Source organism: Heliangelus exortis, chromosome 1 (assembly GCF_036169615.1).
Source record: "Heliangelus exortis chromosome 1, bHelExo1.hap1, whole genome shotgun sequence".
Classification (NCBI taxonomy): domain Eukaryota; kingdom Metazoa; phylum Chordata; class Aves; order Apodiformes; family Trochilidae; genus Heliangelus; species Heliangelus exortis.
In genome coordinates this window covers 81449911-81475344 of record NC_092422.1, presented here as the reverse complement: position 1 = coordinate 81475344, position 25434 = coordinate 81449911, and the positions used below count along the sequence as shown (strand labels likewise).

The window sequence follows — 25434 nt, the reverse complement described above, 5'->3', positions numbered from 1 at the left end:
TGTGCTGCAACACCAACAGGGAGAAGTAATGAAAAGATTCTGGATAAAAAGCTGACACTATGCCTTGAGAGCTGTGTGAATAAAAACATAATAAGTAAGTTTATAAACACAAATCTCTAAGATTCTCAGAATTCATCTTGATCTCTATAGAATACCTTGAGATGGGGATTCATTTCTGGATTATGTAGCAGGTGAAAAATACATGCAAAATATACCTAAGCCACAAAAGCCTGATTTAAATACAAATAAAGAAGATTAAAACTTTATATTTTACATCCTATTTGAGGGGCCTTGCAGCAGGTTACTCTTTGAAAGTATCTCTAATAAATGGGTGTGACAGTGCAGCTTACAAAGGAAATGTGGACTTTTTTTGATATTTCAAGGCTCACTTGATTAAATGAAACTCACTGTGGATTGCAACTCAGAATTTTTATTATAATCATAATAAATTATTTTGATTTACTCATGTGAAAACAGGAGTCTGCTGCTTTGCAGTTATTAAAGACAATATGGAATCTAAGTCTACTGGTTTTTGTTCTATAACAAGTTGTTGGAAATGCAGCTGTCAAGATTTATAATGTAAATAAGATTAATGCTATTATCAGTCAAAGTTCTACATTCACCTATTCCATTTTTAAAATATGATCTGGTATTTTCTCCTGAGAAGCAGGCTTTGCTCCCTGTTTTGTTTCACAAAATTTCTTGATCAGTCATTAGTACCAGGAGGATATACAGGATTAATTTTGATTAAATCCCGTGAAATGCAAATAATAGCATTCTGTAGAATTCATCAGACTATTATTGATAACCTGTTGCAGGTGAGACCATAGAACTAAGTTATAGTTATGGTTGGTCTTTTTTACATGGCTCATGTAACATGGCTCAGGAATGAAATTAATATTTATTTTTTCTCTAGAATTAGATCCAGCACACTCTGCAGAATCCAATGTTAATAATTTTCAAGAAATGTGGCAGCAGCACAGTTGCATAACTTTTAAAACACAGACAGAATCGAGAATTGGAATTCATTCTGGAAGATATGGAAAAAGGAATTCTCAAAGCCCTAGAAATAATGTATACATCATAAAATGGTAGTTTATGCCCTTTTTTCAGATTTTCTACCTCAGTTTCTAGCTTTATATCACACATTTTTTTTCATGCTTTAAACCTCCTCTGTCTCTCTCCCTTCTTTTTGTTACAATAACCTGAATTACTATAATACCTTACTAGCTGGATAGCATGGGCTTGCAAATAACAGTAATCTCTATTCTCTGTTTCCTTTTATGTAGTAATTAGGTCTATTGGACACAGTGTTAAGTGAAAATCTCTTTAATTTTCTGGAATAATAGAAAGAGGTAGGTCTTTCTCCAAACAATCTTCTTGGCCCGTGTGCTGTTCTTCATCGACTTGTCTTTTTAAAGAGAAAAGCAAGCTGGCTTTTCCTTCTGAAAGGAGCAGTGCTCAGTGACATCCTGGTCATATCCTACCAAGAAATGCAATGTCTCTCTGACATCCTTCTTAATGTTTCTTTGGAGACTGGAGCTGCCAGAGGGTTAGGTCTGTTCTACAGAGAAACAGCCACCCAGAGTGTGAGCAAGTGCAGAAACTGATCATAGGCAGAGTGGAGGCCACAGAGAATGAGGAGCCAAGCTCATGATTGTTTCTAACATTTTTGCTCTAGTCAGAGGGCGTGAGATGATGAAAGAAATACAAACTGGTTACTTCAACTACAGAATGCTAAAATAAGGAAAAGTTTGCAAATGAAAATCTCCTCTTGTACTCCAGCTAGAAAATTCTTTAGTCTTGCTGTGACTCATATGAAGTTTTTCACTGAAATTTTGGACTGCTGTCTTTGTGTCAGTGTGGAGTAGACAACTTTTTCAAGACACTGTAAAAGTTGGAGCTGTTGGCAGTGTTTTTCTCCTTATATCAAAGAACTATCTGCCAAAATTCGGTTACATGCCAGTAGCAATATAGTGGAAATGTAAATTGTTGTCATAAAGATTGACGTCCAATTGAAAGCTGCATACTAAATCAAGAAACTTGTTACTTTTACTGACAAAAGGAATACTGAGAGGTGCTTGCATCATTTGCGACAGATGTTGTCACAGTATTTTTTTTGTAGGGCCAGTATGTGGCAGAACTTGATGGAACACCACGGGTGCTGTAATACAAAACATTCATTTTCATGAAACACATTTGTAGCAACTGCAACGACTGCTTCCTCAGAAAGACTCCTATCCTTTGGAAAAAATAAAAGCTTTCTTCAGGGGTACAAATAATACTCCCTTTTAAAAGCAACAACAGAAAAAATGCAGTTTAAAAAATAAATGTTTGACTTCTTGAACTTATGAACCTCTTCAGACTGCCTAAAAACAAAAAGTGAGTTTCTAGATATTGGAAAACCTAATTAGGGATGCAGAAAATAATTAATGAAAATAATCAGGGAGAATAGGGGAGAGGGAATAAATACAAACATGAGATTTCATTATTAAAATATTAATTTAAATAAAAGCAAAAGCTATATCATTAGACATTTCAAAAATAAAATTGCATATTTACAGTCTCTTAATCTTACCAAAGAGACTCTTTCTGTTGATTCTTTCAACTACTTCGACAGATCCCAAAAGAGACTGGAACATTTTCCTTAATATTTCCTTTAGTTCAAAAATTTTGAGAGTCAAATAAGTTATTTATCCTTAAAAACCCAAACATATAAGTAGACCACATATGGCAACTAACAGCTCCATTGACTGTGGCTTTGCATATGCAAATTATTACTATGTTTTACAGATAAATTAGTTTTAAATGGGTTCTTAGTATCATAGATGAATGTGGGATCCGAAGTGTTAAGCAGTAAAAAGCTTATGTTTCTGTTCCCCAAAAGACTCCTTTGATGTAATGCCTTCCTCAGTTTTCCTTTCAGAGTTCTCATGAAAAAGGTTAAAATGTCCATTAAAAAAAATGGAATTTTTTATTTCATGGTTGATTAAGAAAAAAAGTCCATGTATTGTCCTGAAACATGAAAAAGAATATGTATTGAATGTGCTTGACTGTTTTCTTCATTGTGAAATGTAAAACTTTATTTATCAGAGAGTAAAGTATCTGTAAGAGGTCACCATGAATTACTATATACAGCAATTTAGTCAAATATGTATTTACCTTATGAAGAAAATAAGTCTGTTGTCCAAAATGTCCATATAATAATCCACACAATTACTATACAAGTAAGTGTTTGTTCATATATGAGCATATATGAACATATATTTGTTTATGTATGTTCATATACATTATGGCTTATTTTTGCAAATCAGTTTATAATGTCAGATGTTTTGTGACTTCTCTGGCCAGACATGTGAAATACTCCACATGGAAGATTACACCAGGATTTGACTCACACCTGTAACAATACATGTTAATTTTAGATATTAGCTATTGATTTTAGTTGAAAAAATTCTGAATCCCCTACTTCAAGATTTCCTTCTTTGCCTTTTAAAATATACATCACAAGAACCTGTGGGAAAACTCAAATCAGTAATAAAAATATAGGATACAGAGCACAGGCAAGCCAGAAATAATTTATTTCTCTCAGTTGTGGGTTTCCTGGCTCTTCATATCACAGTTAACCATTAAAACAATGGGGGCAGCTGAAATGAAGAAAGTGAAACCAAACATTTCTGATTTTTTGGGGTATCTGTTACACTAAATAAGAGATACTAGCCTTTCAGTTTATATTGTCCCAGTATCTTGACTGGGACACTTGAATAAATGTCTACATTTGTAACAAAAACACTAGCAGTATAAAAAAATGTTTATTTTTTCTGTAACAGAACTGTTGGTAGTAATATAGCACAGATGCTGTGAAGACAAATTGAAAGTTGGGCTTGTTCAGCCTGAAGAGAAGGTTCCAGGTATATCTTATAATGGCCTTCCAGTATCTGAAGGGGGGCTACAGGAAAGCTGTGGAGGGGTTTTTTATAAGGACATGTAGCAAAATGACAAGGGGGAACTATTTGAAGCTGAGGGTACATTTAGATTAGCTATTAAAAAGAAATTCTTTCATGTGAGGATGGTGTGACACTGGCACAGGTTGCCCAGAGAAGTTGTGGCTGCCCCCCTCCCTGGCAGTGTTCAAGGCCAGGCTGGATCTGGCTGTGAGCAACCTGGTCTGGTGGGAAGTGTCCCTGCCCATGGCAGGGGTGCTGGAACAAGGTGATCTCTAAGGTCCCTTCTGATCTAAACCGTTCTATAATTCTATGATTCTATGATATTCAGCTAATCCTTAAAATACTGAAAGGACTTACAACCACATTTTATATGTAGTTTGCATAAAGAAGAAAGTTTATTTATAGAAGAGGGAGATTTTTGAATCTTAAGTGGGTTTTTTCATTTGTTTGGTTGGTTTGTGGTTAAGTGCTCTGTGCTGTTCAGAGTCTAATTGTTCCTAGTGAAGATCAGAAGGTGCAGTTAAGTGCCTTTGAGATGACACTGAGAACTCCTGTGAAATAAGCAAAACTGCTTGGTGTGCCACCTCCAAATCAGTGAACTGCTGGTTTGCCCACGGAGGGAATGTTTATTTGGTCTGTCTCTACAGAAGGCAATGTTCTTTGTGTTAAAATAATGAATTCATTGAGTGATGTTGTCAGTGCATATCCCACAGGCTACAGATATTCTTCCTCTGTTTGCCTCAGAGGGAGGAAAACGCAGCTGGGTTTCCCTGACTAGAACAGAAATGAAGTTTAGTGGGTGTATAATTTCTTCCTTGTCAAAAATCTATGGCCTGCTAGGTACAGTTACCTTACATAATTAAAACTTCAACAGAACTTAAAACTACTCAGAAGAAGAGTCAGGAACATTCCTGTGAACTGATTCCGTTTCTTCTGCTTAAGGACTTTGCCTTGAAAGGAGGTGTTGAAAGGGGTTTGAGGCTTTGGGGACTGTTGTCATTCTTGCTGTTTATCCTGTTCCAGTTCAGTATCTAAAAAAGGAGTTTGATTTGTTCCAAATTGTCAGTTTGACCCTCTCTTGAAGCGACACTGAAATGAACAGAATAATAGAAGTAGAATAAGGACTTTTCTTGCAATTGACTTAATTCTGTATTTCTTATTTCTATTTGAATTTCAGTTTCATAACACATTCCTATTATTCTGACTCTTAAAGTTTAACATTACAGACTGTTATCAAGATGCAAAAATTATCAATATAGTCTTGACTTTTGTCCAGTGTATTTTGAGATGAACAAGTTGAAAATTGCACCTACTTTAGAGTATTGTTAGATTGTTTCTTAGCTTTATATTTGACATTTTACTTTTTTGTTTCGTTTTTCTCTTATTATTGTTTTATGGTGTTTCCTTTATTGTTAAACAGCAGAAAAGGGCAACAAGAAATTCCTTTTAAAGTAACAAGTTAGTGTGTTTAGTGTCTTGATTTTCAATTGTCCTTTTGGTTTTGTGAATTGTTGTGTCACAGGAGTGATCTGATATAACCTTTAAATAAGTTGAAAGACCAAGTTCTTAATTGTGTTTCTGATGTATTACATAATTTTTAAAAAAAGGGGACCTTATTCTGTGTTGTTTTTTTTTTTTTTATTTATTTACAAATTAATTTTCATTGGGGAAAAACAAAACAAAACAATAGCAACAAAACCAACAGCCAACCAACCAAAAAAACACCAAAACAAACAAACCAACCCCAAAAACAAAACCTAAAATCCCCATCAAAACAAACAAACAAAAAAAACACCTCACAACAAAATGCAATTACAGAACCAACAAACTATCTCCTTTGAGTCACAGAATCTGTTAGTGCTGTTCCAGATAAATTGTTTCAGAATGAGATCTATTGCTACCAATCGTGGAATTAATGTTGATTTATTAATTTTAATCAATCATTTAATCTCTCCTGTTGAATGAACCATGTCATATCTGTGCAATCATGAAAGAGAGAAAACAGACTAATACACTGTTTCAAGTGATATTTTTGTACCGAGGGAAGATAAACGTCAGAAGAGAAACATCCTGTGCAACCACTTTCTGAAGGTGATTGCTATAAATAATATGATAACTCAAATGTTTTAACTGCTCAGTCAAAGTGGGACAGATTATTTGGATATTTGGTAGCAGCAGATGACATATCTTGAAGGTTTAGAGATTATAGACTGGATAGTGCTTTTCTGCTAGTACATTACAGTCTACTCTGCAGTATTTCAAGTTTCCTGATGCTAAAATCTAAATATTTAGAACTTTAAACATTAGAAGATTAGGAGTAGCCTCTTGTTACAGTTCAATATAACTTTTAATTTTTGGATCTGTGAGAACTAAGTCCAACCATCCTGTGTCGGGTAGCTTCTTCGGGATGCCGATCCAAGTTCCGAAGGGGCAAAGGTCCGGTGCAGGGTGTTGGGTCGGTGGTAGTTGACCAAGACTGAACACTTGGGTATTCCTTATGTACACCGGGTTTCCCATGGCTCTCTAGGTTGATTCAGGCTCCAGGAATCACTGCCCTCAGGAGGGTCCCCTCACCCCACCCGAAGGGCTGGTGTTGGACCGCCCTCAGCTGTTAACGGTCGTTAACTGTCCTTAACGGTCGTTAACGGTCGTTACCGGTCGTTACCTGGCCTGCCGGCTCCACCTGGGTAGGTTAGTTTTCTGTCAGAGACTACTAATATTCCATTTGCCCCGTTGTCGTTTGAGGCAATGAAAATCTCCCTGAAGGGCACTTCACACCTCTTTCAGAATATCTGCCACTAGAGGATAAATATTAGTTTACAAAATCTTGAGTGCATACTCAGCCCAGAATATGTGAGATCCTGTCAGGGTGGCAGGAGGTCTTACCACACACCCTGAGTCTATTTATGGAGACTCCAGAGTTCCAGTTTAGAAAGTTTTCCTTCAGTTTACCTGAAATACTCCTAAGAACAGAAATTTTCCTATGAGGTAAGACAACATCTGTTAACCTCCGTGAATGTCAAACTAAGCAGCTGTTTTCCTGTTGTCTAAGAATCTCTGAAGTCACAGAGGAAATACAAGGCCTTTACATGAACTTTAGGCCAGATGGAAGTGGACCTAAGCATTCAACCCTGGGTAAAGACTGCAAGTCAACACTTACACATGCTTTTCACACTTAACTGCTTTGGTAAAGTTCTGGAATGAAACACTGAATTATGTTTCATCCTCCCAATAGACATTCATCCATGCTGTTGGGATGCCCCTTGAGTCTTCTCTTTTTGAGGCTAAACAATCCCTGTTGTCTTAGGCTTTCCTCATATGAGAGATGCCTAAGTCCCTTGATCATCTTTGTGGCCCTTCAGTGGACTCTCTCCAGTAGCTCTGTATCAGTCTTTTACTGGGAGCTCACAACTGGACACAGGAATCTGATGAGGCTTCACCGGTACTGAGTAGAGCTAACCTCTACTTTGGTTTTATAATTTAGATGAAATAGACTTGGCAAAAAATATGTGGAGTAATTTCAGCAGAGGGGAAAGAAAACCTGATGAGTATGGATTGTTACTGTTACTATTAATCATTCACATCTATGTGTAAAAATATAAAAAATGAAACAAAAGAGTGAAGGAAATAAATCCTTTAAAGTTATCTGCTTTGCTTTTGATATTAAAACCTGCTAATCTTTTACTGTACAAGCTACTCTGCTGTAGCAGTCAGATGTTACAAAAAAGAAAAACAAAGCAAAACAGAACAAACCCTTGCAAACCTCTTTCAATGCTAGAACAAGACATATCTATTTTCTCATCTGTGTGATTTGAATGATAAATTTGCTGTCTTAGAACAGCCTTTTACAATAATTAATTACTTCATAGTTATTCTCAGGTATGTGATTTTAAATTACAGAAAGGAAAAGTACGAGGACTGCACTCCAGAAATGCGATAGTGATATGGATGAGTGAACAAATGTACTTGCAATGTTTGTCATTAAGAGTCTTCATTTGCAGGAGTCTCTTATGGTATGATATTGCCATTAAGTCAGGCTAGATAGATAATGTATATGGTAGTTGATTTGATAAATTGTAATCATACAGTATTTCTAATGACAACATCATATGGTGCTTTTGCAGTGACAGTCATTTAGATGCTTGTGCACAGTCTTTTCCTTTGCTGCAGCTCTAAAGAGGATCACCGATTCACCAGTGAAGTAACTCAAACCTTTCTCATTAATGGAAAGTAGTTGCTAAATTCCTTGGCAATATCAGTTAATGTTACTGATTGTTTTAAAGTTCCAACCAACTTTGTGGCCAGATTATTGACCCATCACCTGGTACTTGAATTTTCAGACACACATTCCTGAAATAGCATGAATGAGGATCAGGAAAACTATCAGATACTCAGAAATACTAGAAAGCAATAAAACCTTACTATGCATGGATAATGTAGTTTTCATATTGGTGGATTTGTTTGTTTTTGATGGGGTTTTTTTTTGGTGGTTTTTTTTTTTTTTTTGTGGTGGTTTTTTTTGGTTTTTTTTTTTGTTTGTTTTTTTGGTTTGGTTTTGTTTTCTTTTTGTTGGTTTTTTTTTTTTTTTTTTTTTTTTTTTTTTTTTTTGTAAACGACAAGCTAACCCACAGGGAAAGTTTACTCTCTAAGAAGATTGTGAAAACTGGAAACCAGTATCTTGATCCTTTATAATGTATACTTAGTTCTCAGTAAACACATTTAGCATCATCTCAGAAAATGTAGGGCATGCTCTACACAGCTTTGTTCCAGCTTTCCCGGTTTAGCTATTGTGTTGTTTAAACAGTTGCTTCAGATGGAGATTCTGTAGCTACTTTAAAGGGTGGTAGGTATTTATGTAGGCATCTCTCATTTCTAATGTTTCAGCCACCTCAGTGAAGCAACGGCCATGTGTTCTTCTTTTTTCCTTATTTCAGTATTTTTCCTGTTTACCTGGATTTTTAAAACATGAGAAAAAATTAACCACATGCAATTCAGTACAGTCTCATCTGCCACAATATTTTGCACGTTGAGCTGGTTTTGCATGATTAACAGAATGAGAAAAAACAGCCCAACAGTTTATAGTGATCTATTTGTAAATAATAAAAAATTAAGAAGTAAAAATCAGTCTTGAAATTCCGAATAATTTAATGTTAAATACCTCTCAGTCCAATGGTAGCTATCTATGGCACCTGTCATCATTTTTGACTGCAGAAAAAGATACTGTCCTTCAGTGTTGGGTGCTTCTCCAGTCCAAACAATGAGTAATTAACAGATTCTTTAAAACCCAGCTAACAGAGTAAGAAAGGGCACAAAGAAGATATGTCCGTTTTCTCCAAATAGAAGGAAAAAAATCCGCAAACATCCAAATAATAGCATGTAATAGATTCAAGGTATAAGGAAGAAAAATCAAGAATTGTCCAAGGCTGAATTTTTTAATATGTAAGCTCCCATATAGGTCACAGAGCTTACGAGAAATGCCTGGTGGTAACAGTAAATGAGAAGGTTGTTGGTTAAATAAATTCACATCTATGGACTGACTAGAGACCACAGAAGAAATCTGTTTCTGCATACATGGTAATTCTGTGATACATTGGATATTGCAACCAATTTTTGTCAGACTGCCTCTAGCATCAACAGATCTGAACACACTACTAGATTTTGGAAGGTGACTCCTGTATAGAGAAAGTTTATTGACCTTGAATGAAGGATTCTACTTACACTGAGACCTTTACTAGTGTCAGTAGGTTCCAGTGGTCTTTCAAGGATGAAATTTTGATATGTAAAAAATGCTGATTGTTAAGCATACAGTGCAATAGAAATATTGGGAGAACTAGTGTGTTCTCTTGCTTTTGAGTGTCATATTTCCAGTAGGCATAGCATCAAGAAATGTGCTTAGAAATAAGCACAGAAATGTGTTTCCCTTTTTCCTGCATATATTCTGTTACTAAAATAAACATTTATCATAGTTCGTATATTCAGTAATTTTAGCATTTTTTTTTTTTTTCAGTTACTTCTGGTGAAACTGTTGCTGTGGATACACAAACCAGGGTAACCAAGGAAACCACCACCTCCAAACTAGAAATGCCATCTTCTGTGCTTTTGGAGGTTCCAGCTTTGGCTGACTTCAATAAGGCATGGGCAGAACTCACTGACTGGCTTTCTCGACTGGACCGAGACATAAAATCTCAGCGAGTGATAGTAGGTGACCTTGATGATATCAACGACATGATCATCAAACAAAAGGTATGACAAACACTGATTTTTTTCAAGTTGAAAACATCATGGTCTTTTCTTAAAACATTTCAACAAGGAGCACAGGAGAGATGATAGACTGCGAAACATGCAGTTATTACTTAAGCTACTTTATCCCGTAAAAAGTATTGGATTAAATATTAAAATAATTGAGATAATTAAAATAATCTCTGGTATTCAAGGCAGATTTCTTTATCTTTCTATTGCTTGTGCTGACTGTGTTGAAGGAGTATCCAATGGCTGAAACATAAACCTTGTGAGAAAGAAAGAATAACATAGTAAGCTCCAGGTTGCCATGAGGAAAGATACCCTGTTCCTACCTTTTCTTATGTTCCTTCTGTTCTGAGAAGCTTATACCCTACTGCTCGTGGCTTATGAAAAGCTCCTCGGTTGTCTTAAAGAAAAGAACAGCTCATTAATGCAAGTGTTTTGTCAGCAAAGATGCACCAGTGTTACTTATCCTTGAAAACACAGAAAAAAATATGGTAATATATGTACAAGAAAAAAAAAGGTTAAACATTAACTTTCAGTACTCAATAGCAATAAAAGTAATTTGGTATTGTACAGCTTGAAAGTAATTACTTGCCTTCTAGATTTAACATTACTCAATATAAAAGATTTGGCTTGCCTGTGCAAAACTTTTCTGTGTTAAATTTCCATTCAGTTCAATTCTAAACTGAATTTAGGGCTCTCTATTAAAAGCTTCTTTTCTGCTTTCTCCTCTTCCTCTTAATAAAAAACCAAAACCAACAAACTGATTTATTGTAAGGAAGAAACCAACATTCTTTATCTTTGCTTAAATTAAAAAGAGGGAGAAAAAATGGGCACATTTTGCCTAGACTCTGTATAAAGCAGTTTTATAAAAACTTGTATATTAAAACAGTCAGATGCCCCACAGGGTTCATTCTGCTCATTTTCTTACATTTCTTCTTGCTTTCTTACATTATCAGGGGTTGAAACCTAATTTTTAGACTTCTTGTTTGCTCTACATTCTAGATTAGTGAAAAACTTCTTTCATTCTGAACAACGATTATAATATTTACTGTGTTGAACTATATACTGGCTTAGTAATTAAAATATCTTTAAAATGACCTGGGTATAGTTTAATAGTAAGTGACAGTTGCAGTATCACCTGTACAGGACATCAGATTAAAATAACTTATGTCATTTGAATGGGTTGACGACCAAAGAAGACTTTTTTGAACATTTTTTGAACATTATCTTTTAAAATTTTTCAGAAATTTTTTGGGGGTTAAAATTTTATGTTGTCAAATAGTTGGTTCAGAATTATATGGCTTTCTTACTTGTGCCTCATTTTAGCATATTATTCTGGCATGTAAAGTCTATAGCTTGCTTCCTTCTGTAGATCTCTTCTTATTACATATGGAGTCAAATTGTTAACTCTTGAGAATTTCAATTTATGTGAGACATAAAAATGAACTGGGTTATATCTGCATTTCCTATTTACTTAAGGCTAAAATATTTATCTGGCTATGCCAGCACTATTACAGTCTTCCTCTCACTTATGTTCCTGGCTGAGTAGTCCTGTCTCTTTTTTTGATCCCATGCTGTGATGGTAACAAAACCAGCAGGCAAACTCCTTTTTGTTGTGCTTACCTCTCTTATTAGCTGTGCAACAGAATGTGACATTTAATATATTTTCTGATGAAATGAAAAAATCAAAGTCCAAATATAGACTGCAGTTCTGTTAACTGGCTTCCTCTTTTCTAATGATCATCTTAATATCACTTAATACATCAAAATTAATACAGTAATATTTAGATTCTGCCCCTAAATCTATCACTGGATTATGAGGTCAGATTAGCAAACTGAATTTTAAAAAGAACAAAGAGTTTTATCCTTCTTAAGAAACCCCCCTGCTTCCTAATGTGTAAAGTGTCTGCAGCAGTATATGAGCTCAAGAAGTAGGACGTGTGGGTACTTGCTTATTCTGAAAAGTCAGGCCAGGTATGATCTAAGTTGAAAATCCAAAAGTAGTTCTTATCTCCCCAGACCTGAATATCTTGTAAAAGATCAGTTATACATCTTCTGTAGATGTGATTTAAAGGTCATTAATGTGATAGTATTGCACTGTGTTCTATTTGAAGAGCTTGTTGCACCTCTACAGAGATGTCAGTAAGCTTTAGCAGGAGTTCTGGCTTAGTAGATTGACTTTTTTTTTTTTTTTTAAATCAGTTTTTAACTTTAAGTGCAATACCATCTTACCACAGCTGACTTCTGCCCTTATAAAAATTCATCATTATAAAGATGCATATTCCATGAAAGATATTTTATAACATATCTCTAGTTGCTCACCAAGAATTTAGAATACTTCATACTGCTGGTTCCATTGGTGTGCTTCCAAGTTCTTAATGTTTTTAGTTTGTTTCCATCTCATGTTTCTTTCAAAACAGAAAGCCATCTTTCTATTAAAAAATTGAAATGGCAACACATAAAACAGGACAATTTCAAAATCACCCAGGTAAAATAAGTGACTTTAAGTTTTCCTTTCTTTCACAACAGCATGTATTGTTGATATTAAATCTCTGAGGGCATTTTGTTCAAGTTCATTTCAATCTGATAGTGTCACAAGATCACAGCCACTAACTCTGCCATATTTTTTCCTCATAAAAGTTTAAGGCATCGTTAGCCCTCACTTGAACTTTGTTTGGATGTGATGACAGTGAATTGGCAGTCTGGTGTGAAAAACATATACAAAGGTTAATTGTGGGGAAAAAAAAAAGAAAAAAAAAAGAAAAAAGAAAAACTTGTTTTAATGGCATCTTCCCTTAAGTTATAGAAGCAATACAGTTTAAATTCTCCTAAGTGGTAGTATACTATGATTAAAAGGAGGATCCTAAGAGAGCAGCATAATGGCTATTCATTTCAAACATCTAAATTCAATCTTTCATACAAATGAGTGGTGTACATTTCTTTAAAGCAAATGCATTATATATTTTAGTGATCTGTGATTGTATATGTCTTGCTAAATTCTGTATAATTAAACTAAAAGACACTGGAGAGTGTGTAATAAAGAAATTTAATATTAGTAATAGCAACACCCATGGTTTCATTAGAGGAAATGATTATATTTTACTCATCTACTTCAAGGCTGATGTTTTGCAGAATTTTATCCTTAGACATATAAATGTAAGGCAGGCTTACAATAGACTCATATGTTATTTTCTTCAGACAACATTCATCTGCATATGAAGTTCATGGGAAATACTGAGAATATAAAATATGCCAAGATTTAAGAGTACAGGCTACACTGCTGCTTCATTTCACACTCCTAACTTCAAAAAAACCTCATAAAAGAGAAAATTATGGACAGTAGAACAGGATGATAAATTACATTTTGCTACATTATGGAAAAATGGAAACCTCTTCTTAAGATGCCAGCAAGCCTCAGCTCAGAAACACTTCTTTGGCATCATTGTATTTTGAGGAAGGTTTTCATAAGGAATGCATTTCTACTGAAAGCAGTGAACCATGGAGGCTGTGTAAAGCTTGAAGATAATTAACAATACTATTCAAAGAGATCAAATAGTATAATCTCCTAAAATTCTGCCCATGGATTTTGCTAAGGCATGCTGTGCATCCAGACTTTTAGTAACACGTTATTGAAAATATGGCTTTCATTTATACTGGGTGAAAAATAGATTTTATTTAGTAAAAAAACCCACAAACTATAATAATACGTAATATACCTAATAAACCTGACTGCAAAAAAAAATTTTGGTGCCTAGTTTAACTCATTGGTTCTAAGAGTGTAGGTTGAGTCTGCAGGGTTAGGTGCAGTGAATTAATCTGAAAAAAGTATTTATGTAGAACAAGACCTATCACCACCCTAGTTACTGAGTTTTTTAAGCAAAGAGGAAGAAAAGATACTTTTATGCAATGATATGTGTCATCCTAAAGTAGTTATCTGAAAAGATGCAGATAATTTAGTTCTACTTCATTAATTTGTCACTATTAAAAAAAGTAGGTTTGATCTTCTGCAAATTAGAGAAATAAACAAAATTGGAAAGTGTTTTCACTGTTTATTACTGGATTGATTTTTCAATAGCTGATGATGGTAAAATAACTGTTAGGGAAAAATATCAGTTTATAAACTGTGCAATTAACAGACTTCAGACGAAAGAGTGGGCTAAACAGTCCCCTTCTTTGAGCATTTTTTACCTATCCTTTCCCATGGTTACATGCCATGTATTTTAGGGTTTGTTTTTGGTTTTTTTTAAGAAATTAAATTTTCCATATTTATAAATTCTTCTTTAAAAAGCCACTGTAACTGCCAGTTTTAAATTTGTAGTTCTGTATTATGGGGAATGAATCAATGTACTCTAAATATTCTCCTGTTGGATGAAAACTTTTAGTTAGTCGCAGACATTTGTGTCTGTCCAGGTAGCTCATACCATAAATGTAAGATAGACAGGTAAGGTGAAATCCTCAACCTTTCAGACAGTGTGCTTCAAGTTCTACAGGAGTGTGAAGAAGTTTCATATTAGGGACATATGCATAAAAAGACCTCTGTGTCACATCTTCAGATCGTGTGCTGTTGAAGAACAGTTTGGTTGGAGCTGAACGTTTTTCAGGCTAGTCCTGATGCACTTAGGGGAAGCAGGTCACTAGTCCAGAATCCAGCTATGGTGCCACTAAGTTGAGAGCTCACGTTCACACTTTCAGAATCAGTCTTCAGGAGTGTGTTTGCTCCATCCCTCTGTCTGTGTTGTCATGTTGCATTGAGGGTTGTTTTTAAAGCTCCAGATTCTCTAGGATCTTCAGTCTCCATATAAACACAGAGCTGCAGGCTTTGCCTGGGGCACTTCTGGACCAGAATCGGGTTGTTCTGAAAGCAGAGGTGGAGCTGAAGCTGATTCTGCAGCATGTTGGAGGGTTCACTGCCCCTTTTGTACACCCTACACATGACTTTATGGATTAAGTGGCATACAAAACTTCCTCTATTTCTATGAATTTCACCATAGGATATATTTGCTCAGGAGACTACTATTATTATTTTATGTAACTTTCAGAGTGTTATTGTTATTTAACATGGGATATCTCGCAGAATTGTTATTTTATAGAATGTCGTGCTGTTAGACTTTTAAAATTTATTCTAATTTATGAAAAGTACTGGAAGGCTGTTTTCAGTTTTTGAAGTGAAGAAAAAAAAAACTAACAAAAGAAAAGATTTCTGCATATATTAGAAAAAGTTAGAACTTCAAGTTTTGTATGCTGAAACATTTCAGCTTTTCCACAGAATATAGGAAAATGTGAAAATGTCTGCCAGCCTTTAAGTTTATTCTTAAAGGATAGAAAATACAACAGGATGCTCTAGAGGGCCTGGAAATCTGAGTCTTTAAAGGGAAAGGAGAGGAAAAGAAAGACAAAAAAATTCTGTTAATCTGAAAATTAGACCACAAGGGATATAGAATACATGTCAAGAGACTCTTTTTAAAATACTTTATTGAATATAAACACATCTGATATTTTAAAATAGCTTGGCCAGCTCATTACAGTATGTTAAGGCATGTATTTGTTTTCTGCAACAATAGAAAAGCTGTCTATACAGTAATTACCAGACATTTCTTTATTTTTCTGTAATGTAAATGAATAAGAAGTGCACAAGAATTTTACCTCTAAGGGCATGATTCTAAACTTATTAAAGTAAAAGATATACTTTTATCATTTTTCACTTAGTTTTCAGTCAGGCTGTAAACTCCCACCTTTGCTTTTATTTTCTTCAAGAACTTGAGCAGTCCTGATAAAATTTCAATAAACTATTTAGTAATGAGGATCTGTTAAGAAAGTTACACAAGTTTTAGAGAGCTTTTTTTTTTTTTTTTGTACCAACATTAATATGCATTATTAGAAGCAGTAACAAGCAAAGGTACAGAGAGGCTTTATTTTTATTCAGAAATTGTGAGAAATATAAAAGCAGCTTGTTTCCAAATAATGATGTGATCCATAACATTTTAATCTAGTTGTAATCACAAAATACAAATTAAAATGAGGGGGGGAAGATTCTATATTTGCTTATTTTATGTGTGAGGTGATTGAGCTCTTCTTAATGATATAAGTTTTCTCTGTAAAAAATAAAAACATCAAATCCTAGCAGAGTTTCCTAATGAAGCTGATCTTGAAATATAGTTCTTTTATATGTAAAAGAAAATTATCCCAGAATTTTAACTAAAGAGTCTACTGTCTTGAAATTTTTCCTATTGGTTTCTCACTATGCCAAGGGTACTCTGATAATTCTATAAACACTACTTAATAATAATAATAATGTCGATGCAGGGATTTGCCAGCAGATGGACAATTCCCTCTCAAGGCAGGGCAGTCAGCCAATCCTCCTTTTTCATAAAGGGATGGCTTAAAAAAATGTCAGTAGCTTTTTAAAGCTGTTGTGTCTTTCAAATTACTAGTTTCTTGGCTCCAGTGGAGTAAGCCAAATTCTTGGAATAACTTTTTGTCTTTTTGCAGTAGAATTCTATGGTAATTTTTTGCACTCTGAGAAGCCTTTGTGGAGTGTCCTCTGTTGATTTACAAGGATATATTGTTTTATATCACTCGTGAAGTAATTAAAACTACTCAGATAAGTAGCTTACTCACATGTAAGTAGAAGACATGCATCTAACTCACTAAATCTCCTTAGAAATACTTATATTTTATGCTGCGTAGAGCTGCTTAAAAATGAAATGTAAAGTTTATAAAAACACTCTAAGAGGAATACAGGCATATTTGTTTTCAGGGGTGTAGGGATTTTTAATATTTTCCTCAGTTCCCTAACCTGTATACACATTTATTTCTTCATTCAACCCAACACTAAGCATGCATTGTCACTAGATTTAAGGTGAATAAACAGTTCCTGTTGGTTCTTGGTGGGGAAAGAAGTAATTAGAGAGAGGGAATTACCTGTCTTGGTTGGGAAGCTGCTATTATGGGGGATTGAGGAGACAAGGGACAGTGTACTCTTATTTTTCCTTATCTTCACTCATTTGCTCCACCTTCGGCACAAGAGTAGTTGGTTTTCTGCCACCCAGAGTCCCCTTTGGTCTGTCATTCAATATATTCTCCTTTTGTTTCTACTAGCATGAAGAAAATGTCTGATTTTGCCTAACACTCCAGTGGCTAATGTCCTTTGTTAATGTTGAACAACATGTTGAAGAAAGACTAGGTTCTAGCACTTCCAAGTTATCTTTTTCTTTCACTAGTTGGGTAGGGTGGTATGAGGGCGTTGCATGTTTATTTTTTCTTTCTTTGATATGAAAACAATCCCTTCCTCACCACTGCAAAGATAAAATCTCAAACATTCATATTAGCAGACAACAAATTTAAAAATTAAATAGACAATATTAATTTTTCAGGCTACTATGCACTGCAATGAAATTCTAGAAAATGACTGAGTACACATTGAGCTTGAAATATGAAAGTAATTCCATTAAAGACAGTAAGACTATATGTTTTCTTCAAGAAAGACATTATTTTTCTGAACTGAACTAGAGAATTCAGCTCTTCACACAATGAAGTGCCGAAGGAAGATTTAATTAAAAGAAAACTGTTTTTGTAGTAAGTGCAGACCATTTCACATTGCTTGAACCTCTCATCTGTCTCTGCTGCTAGCTGATACGTTAAGCAAGGTAACAAATCAATTCCCAGAACTGTATTTTGCTGCTTTCATGGATCATTGCTTTTATTGAGCTAAAAGATCAATTTAAGTTATCACCATGGCATTCCTAATGTTCGTGTGCTCTCTGCTTATATGAAAGATTTTGTGCAGCCAAATGTGTGTTTCATACGTAGAAGTTTAGTCATCTCCGCAAGCTCCCGGTTTTATTTTTCATGCTTTTGCACTTGTGAAATCCTCCAGCTGAATTGTTAAACATGGAATTCACACTGGGGTTCATGCAGTTCAAATATTGCAACTATCTACTCTCTTTGCTCAAGAAAAGCTTTCCTGTTAGCCACTAATACGCAAGGAATTCAGTTGCTGTAGTTACATGCTGCTCAAAGAAGTGCAGCTTAAGAAAAGATTATGCTTATCCATCTTTTTCTTCAGGGATTACTGTAAAACATCACATCAGAAATAGTTGGTAAAATGTATGAAGACCATTCAGGGTGTCAAAATATGAGCTAAACGAATATATGATGCTTACTGTTCCTTTTAATGTGCTTAAATAACGAGGCTCTTGCATGGTATAACTATCCCAAATGTGCAGTGATAATTTGTTAACAACTGATATCAAGATTTTTGCTGATGTCAAATCTTAAAAATAGATTATAAATTTGTAATGTGTTTTTTCATCCAGACTATTACAGTGCAATGACAATCTGGAGTAGATTTCTTAAAAAAAAAATGCATTGCAGTGGAAGTTAGGTAATAGAATTAAAACTGGAAAGATGCTGGAAATTAAGAGAATTGTAATTGTTCAGCTTCTCACACATCTGGCCTTACTTGCTGGTAACAGGAATGCGGAAATTGCTTAAGGAGAGAAAATCAGGAAGAATGAAAAACCAAAAAATAGGCCTACATAGGCCTAACAAAACATCAAAATTGAACAATCAAACCATATAAGTAATTGCACCTGATTTCTCTACATAAGCATAAAGAGTTGAGAAAATATAGATAATTTCGGAGGGTTTTATAACTGTACATATATATGAGATCAAAGCTGCCTAAAATTCAAGTATTCTAACTTGATTAACAACTTGACTAAGATTCAAGTAATATCTGAATTCAGTAGAAAGAAACTGGCAAATTTGTGGTTTAGTATGCTTGGTTCTGAAGTGGACATCTAAATGAGGAGAGATGATTTGCTGCGTGAAATGGCTTGTTTCACTGAAACTCAGTGACAAGCTTATTTGTACAGACATAGATACCTTCACTTGGTGTGACTCATCCCTGCATTTCTGTTGGGACAGTTCTCTCCTTGAAAATATTTGTATGACAGAGCCAGCACATTTGACAAGCAATGCAGCAGCTCTGTGGCTGCACTAAGTCAGATACAAGTATTTTTCCTGTAATGGAACTTGCTAGTTCCCTCCATTCATTAGCACAAGCCCCTGGATAGCCAGACCAAAAGTAGTGGTGTTACTCCTTTGGATCACTGTAAAACTACCTAGTATCTCCCATCTACCTGTCTCCTTTGTCACCCTGAATACCATAGCTCCAGGTTTTAGTTCAATTTGATTTAAAAAAAATACCCAAACTATTCCCCCCAAAACCCAAAACAAACCCACAGAAGAATGAAGTTGTAATACTAGTAGCAGTAAAGTGAAAATCTGTATTTTCATGTTTAAAAGGGCTCCTCCTTGATGTTTTAACAGAACAATTTGAAATCTCATTTCTCTGAAAAAAAAAAAATTAAAATCAGTGCTTATTTCTAATTAGAGTGGAAGCTGTTTTTCATATTTTGGAAATAAATGGTTGTGTGGTAACACAAAGATTATGGATTTCACATTCCTCTTCAGAGAAATACCTATTATCTTTTTTGACCAAGAAGAAGGAAGGCAAAAGAAAGCATTTTTCTGTTTGTGAAGAATGATTTCTTTTGAGTTACTGTGAGTAACCAGAGATGTCTTACTGCGTATGTCACAGACTCATTTATTCAAACAGACAGTTTTGAAGGTAGCATGGTGTGGGACTAGATCTCAGGGTAAATGTCCAGCCTTTTGACATATGTTTGACCATATGAATGGGACTGTTTTCCTTTGTTGTATCTTAGGAGTGTGTCTTAAATTCCAACTGTGCATCGTGAGCAGCACTGATAGCATTTTTAACTGTTCTTATAAATCCTTCTACCTCTTCATATGTGGTCCATATGGCATAATATTTCTGTGATGAAAACTGGCACATTCTTATAATGAGAGTCAGATGCAATATTCAGCTTTAAAAAAGTGATTCTATTTTACAAAGAAATAACTGAACATAAGAAACCATAAAAATCATTGCTGGTACTGTGATTTTGGGTGTTTTGCTATTGTGGTTTTTTTTTTTTTTAATTCTTCCAGACCACGTCATTAAAGTATGTGATGAAGAACAAGAATACATAGATGCCAGGGAATCAAATTATATCTGTGGGTAATAGATGGTAACTCTGAAATCTTAGTATCCATGTGCTGAGTCAGTTAATAAAATCAATTATTCCAGCCATTTGTGTTTTGTAAATATTCCTTAACTAAGTGGGAGGAAATGAAATTAGTAAATTTAGCACTAATTTACTCAAGAGATTCTCTCATGAAAATGGTTGGAAGTTACGGTTCAGTGCTTTGGAGGCAGTGGAAGCTGGACTGGGGAATGAGCACAGCCATCTGACCTTCCTGAGCAATGTCTGTAAGGTGTATCATACAACGTTGGGCTTGATGTTACAAACTCAAAATTTTGCTTACCTGCTGTTATAATCCCCAACACAAATTGTTGATAGGGTTGATTTAGAGACAGAATGGTTTAAAGGAAAAGAGTTAGTAGTGTACTGGGCATTTTAATTATAATGTTGATAAATTCTATGAATATTTATATGCATATTTATCAGTGGCTTCAATCAAAATTTCGAATGCTGTTCTGAACTGAGGAGAAAGGTGAAATTATCTCACAAGTCTTATGGCTGTGGATTAGAGAAGACAGGGAAGATGGTTTAAATCTAAGTGGAGAGTAAAGGGTAGGAAAAGCAGTGTCATTGCTTAACCGGGAAAGTTTGCAATACTGTTTGTGTCCTTTCAGACATAGTCATATAGAGGTACAAATAAATGAAGAACTAAAATTCAGTGAAGGAGAGGATTTTAAGATAGAAGTGTTCTTGGTTTTTCTCTAGATCAGTTTATGGAAATATAATGCCAGGAAGTTTCCCTCCCCACATCCTCCTTCCTAATAGACTCCAGAAGTTTTTAGGCAAAACATTACTTCCCTTCTGAGAGTGATGTCTACCAAGTATCTTTCTTTTAAACTTTCTAGCTAAGATGCTAAAATTTAGGAAAATCTTGTGTGTTGAAAGTTCTATTCGGTCATGTTGGTTTATTTTGAATATTAGTTTCTATTTTTTGAAATTATTTCCCAATATCTTTTGCCATGGTGAGAATTTGTGTATTTTGTTTAATTAATACTTCTAATATTTTTCCATAAATTTAATAATTTTGTATGTCTGTAATAATTGAAATGATTTATACATAAGCCAGAATTGTCAATGGAATCTAAGGGAATTATGCACCTGACTTTTAATTTCCTTGGGTGCTCATTATCCAGTTCCTTTGAAATTCTTACATTATGCAATTTTAAAGTCATAAATCTTCCTTAAAATAACCGGACAGTCGTTTGATGGCTCATAGTGTAGAATACAAACCACATAATTTTTCTTATGAGGAAATGGGGGGGTCCTTCATTATAGGGTTCACAGAATGTGTGTTCTCTTGGCTTCATATTTCACTCAACACCTATAGCTGAAGTGCATGGGCTATGTGATCATTGTGAGGCTTTGCTGAAGGATTGATATTCAGGGATGCTACTTAGCAATATATTGGATAAATTATTCTTCAGCTTTTTTTGAATTATGGTAAATAGCCATTTAAGTTGTCATTTTAAGCTTTCTCTCTTTCTACTACCATTGCATAATGAGACTTTTTCACTGTAATTATAATTTCCAGCCCCAAAATAAATAGCATCTCAGAATAAAAAAAAAAAAGAAGAATGAACAGCGGGACTCATTTTCATTCCCCTGCACATCAAACGAATTGTAATGGATTGTTAAAAATAATGTGAAAACTAGTGCTTTTTTCGCAACACTCAACAGAAAATTATCTTTTCCTTTTAATGTTTTGCTACTCATTCTTTTCCTTGGAGACATTCTGATTTCATTTCAATCTGTCTCTGTCTGTTTTTTTTTTTTTCCTTTCTTTTCCAAACTTATTTGTTTTCCCTGTGATGGATGCACTGTGAGGAAGGTGAAACAGCACAGAGGATTCCAGTTCCCATAAGATGTGCCCATGGCATCCTGTTTCTGGGCAGCACCCTGCTGTCCATCTGTCTGCTAGTTTTCCGTTTAGGGGAAAAAAAAAAATTGTGAGCCAAGAGATTTACTGAAATAACTCAGAAATAACTACTAAGCAGCCTAATAGTTACATATTAGGACTACATTTTGGTTCTTTTTTTCTGGTTTGCACTGAACTAAAGTAAGGTCAGGTAATAAAAGGTGGAAGTAACTACAGGTTTTCCTCAGGGCAATTTCTTTCTATCATGTTTGATAAGAACTTCATTTTTTAAGAAGACTTTTAGGCAAAGCCAAGTGCCCACTCCAAAGTGTAAAGCTACATTCAACAAGAAATACAGTCAGAAATGTAAGAATGTAACAGGAACACTCACAATTCTGTCCCTTATAATGCCAGTGTTCCAGGAAAGTACCTTGTCTAGTAGTTTCTCCAATACTACAGTGTACTTCAGTATTTGTTAAAATTCAGCTTGCTCTCTCTCTCACTTAAATGATTTATTTTGTCTTATACACCTGTTTCAAATGCAGCCATTTGTATATGTCTGTCTCTCTGTGTTTTGACAAAGAAATCTGCAATATGTATGGATAGTGATCCAGGTTAAAAACTGTAACTGTTTCAATACAGTAATCTCTAATGTTTAAATTTCGCTTTCTTAGTTTGGTATGGTTTATTGAATGGAACTGTGTAATTTAAATTTAATGACACAAAAAAAAAAACCTCTCATAAAATTATTATTTAAAATTAAGCTCTCCATAATAGAAATATGGTTACATCTAGACTTTTATTCATGCAGCTGTGGGAGACAAGGGAGTTGCATTTTGAAGTATATCAACTAAATTTTATTTTACTGCTCAGAGAAAACTGAATACTTTGGAATTTTTTGTAAAAATGTAGACTTTTTTGTTTTGTTGTTTTAATAACAGGATGTAAGAGACAAGACCAAAAGAGAAATAACTATGGTGTATATCAAGACTCTTTGTATACATCATTTTAGAGGATAAGAAAAAAAAATAAAAAGGTGTTCCCATATACTTTTGTTCTGCTTTTACAGACCATATTTTCTGACCATAATGTGTACAAAAGGAAACAAATACAAAGAATACAAAATACAATTCATTCAATTAATTCATTGAAATCTTTCTGATTTCAATACTCTGAAAAAGTAAGGTTTATAAGCTCCAACAAACCATAAGTTTAGTTGCATCACCCAATTGCAGATATTCTGCAGTATTCCCATTTACCTTTGATACCTGTCAATTTTGGTCTCTCATATACTATGGAGATTTGCTACATGAATTCTTAGGGGAGAAGCTTGTAAATGGCGTAAGGCAGGGATTCTGTCTTTACCAGTTATTCAGACACTGTTGGTTCTATTGAAAAAGAAAAACCAACACAACACACTGTACTTGTTTTGATCATGTTTCAGCTGCAATACGAATCCTGGCATATCTCATTGAGCAATGACAAAATCATTTGTAATTCTTTTTCTTAGACACGGAACTGGGGCAGATTGTAGCAAAAGTGATTGTATGTTTCTTGCTACTGAAATGTTAGATATGTTATCTCAGATTTCCAAACCATTTGGCTCTCAAAGACCAGACTGTTATCTGTTTTGGCATTAATCTACTTGCAACGGCTACTTAGGACCATAGTTTTAAAAAGACAACAAACATGCACGATGCATTGTAATTATGTCCCTTTCAGCAATAAGAACTGCAGAAATATATATTTTTTAAAATTAGGTCTTGTGCCTTTGGATCTGTGGGGAATAAAAATAAACTTTTAAAGATTTGCTTATAGAGTATGTTTTCCAAAGTATTACATAGGGTTCACAAGATTTTTTTTAGGTAATAAAATGCAAAATCATATGTATGCATAATAAGAGGGGAACGCTCAGTGTAAATGCAATCAAGAATAAAATGCTATTATGTGCAAACACCTCATGGGCTGGTGCAGAGGTAATGGAGCATAGGAAATAAATGAAGTGACAGCCAAGAGAGGAAGAAGATACGTGACTTTCCTTCCAACTTTGTTTAATAAAGCTCTCAACATACATTGTGGACATAATGTGTTGTTTTGTCTCAATCCAGATCTTCTTAGTTTTTATTCCATGCATTTTGTAGACTGTAATTTAGTGATAATAGCTTCTTTGCACAGTTCAGGAGTGATGAACAGGAATAACAAATTACTCAATATGAGGATGCGTGTGTCTTTCCCAGTACATGGGTCTGTATTTGAGCAGGTCAGGAACAAAGTCATATTTAGCTTCTAAGAAATGTCACTAAGGATGCTGTATTGCATATTTAGGGAAAATAATTTTGAGAAAACTGATTTTTAAAGCAGCCTATGTAAGAGCCGGGTGAAAAGACCTATTTTCCAGCCTTTCCTTTATTGTTACAGGCTTATGACTAGTTTGAAACATGCTTTATGAAATCTGTAATTCTCAAAGTTCACCTTGTGCATAATCATTAGATTCAGTCATTTTGATCTGTGTTGTAATCTTCCAAGCCATACTGCCTGAGTGAGGAGCATATTTGTGCTGTGCTGCCTGAGAAGGGCTGCAGCTGCAACATGATTCAGGGAGGTAGGATGTGGTCTCAGTTTCACCCTTGCTTCAGTTGGGACCAATCTGTTCAGCAATAGAGAAATTGTTCCCTCTTACTCCCTAGGGGGAGATGGCAGTTGGATACTCAGATGAACCCCTTGTGTTGCCCTAACCTTGTCAACTCTCAGACCCTCTCATTTCAATGGAAAATTCTGATGACTAAATAATTGGAATATGATGCAGACATGGAAAGTATTTTAGTATGTATCACGTTTACTAATTAACTTTTTAAATATTCCTTGATTTAGATAAAAAGCTGTTTGGAGACAGCAGCAGCTAGAAAAGACATTATGTATTAGTAAAATAAATAATATATTATGCCAACATAGTAACAAATCAAACCCTTTTCCTGTTTACTACTGAAAGAGGACCTATTTATAACACTAAAGATTTCCCTATAAATTAGAAAAGGATGAAACATCTTGCATATGATTTGGCATGAATTTGGATGATGACAGCATTGCTCTAAATAAATACTATGATCTCACATAACTCTGCATTTTCTAGAGATCTCTCAGATTTGTAGGTTCCAGAATTGCTATTTTAATGACCTAAAACAAGTAAAAAAATAACTACGTTTATGATACGACTAAAATCATGCTCTTGAGAGCATAAGAAATGCCTTATTGGGTCAAACAAGCAAAGTGTCTC

The 25434-nt window shown here is 34.7% G+C and overlaps 1 protein-coding gene across 18 annotated transcripts in view; it reads left to right on the top strand.

Moving 5' to 3' along the window:
* The window catches only part of DMD (dystrophin), a 1120784-nt gene that overhangs the window by 799416 nt on the left and 295934 nt on the right, over positions 1-25434 (top strand). For all 18 annotated transcript variants that reach the window (XM_071750505.1, XM_071750583.1, XM_071750574.1 and 15 more), the window contains one exon: positions 9955-10190. In XM_071750505.1, the coding sequence (XP_071606606.1) occupies positions 9955-10190 (236 nt within the window). The remainder of the gene's footprint in view (positions 1-9954; positions 10191-25434) is intronic.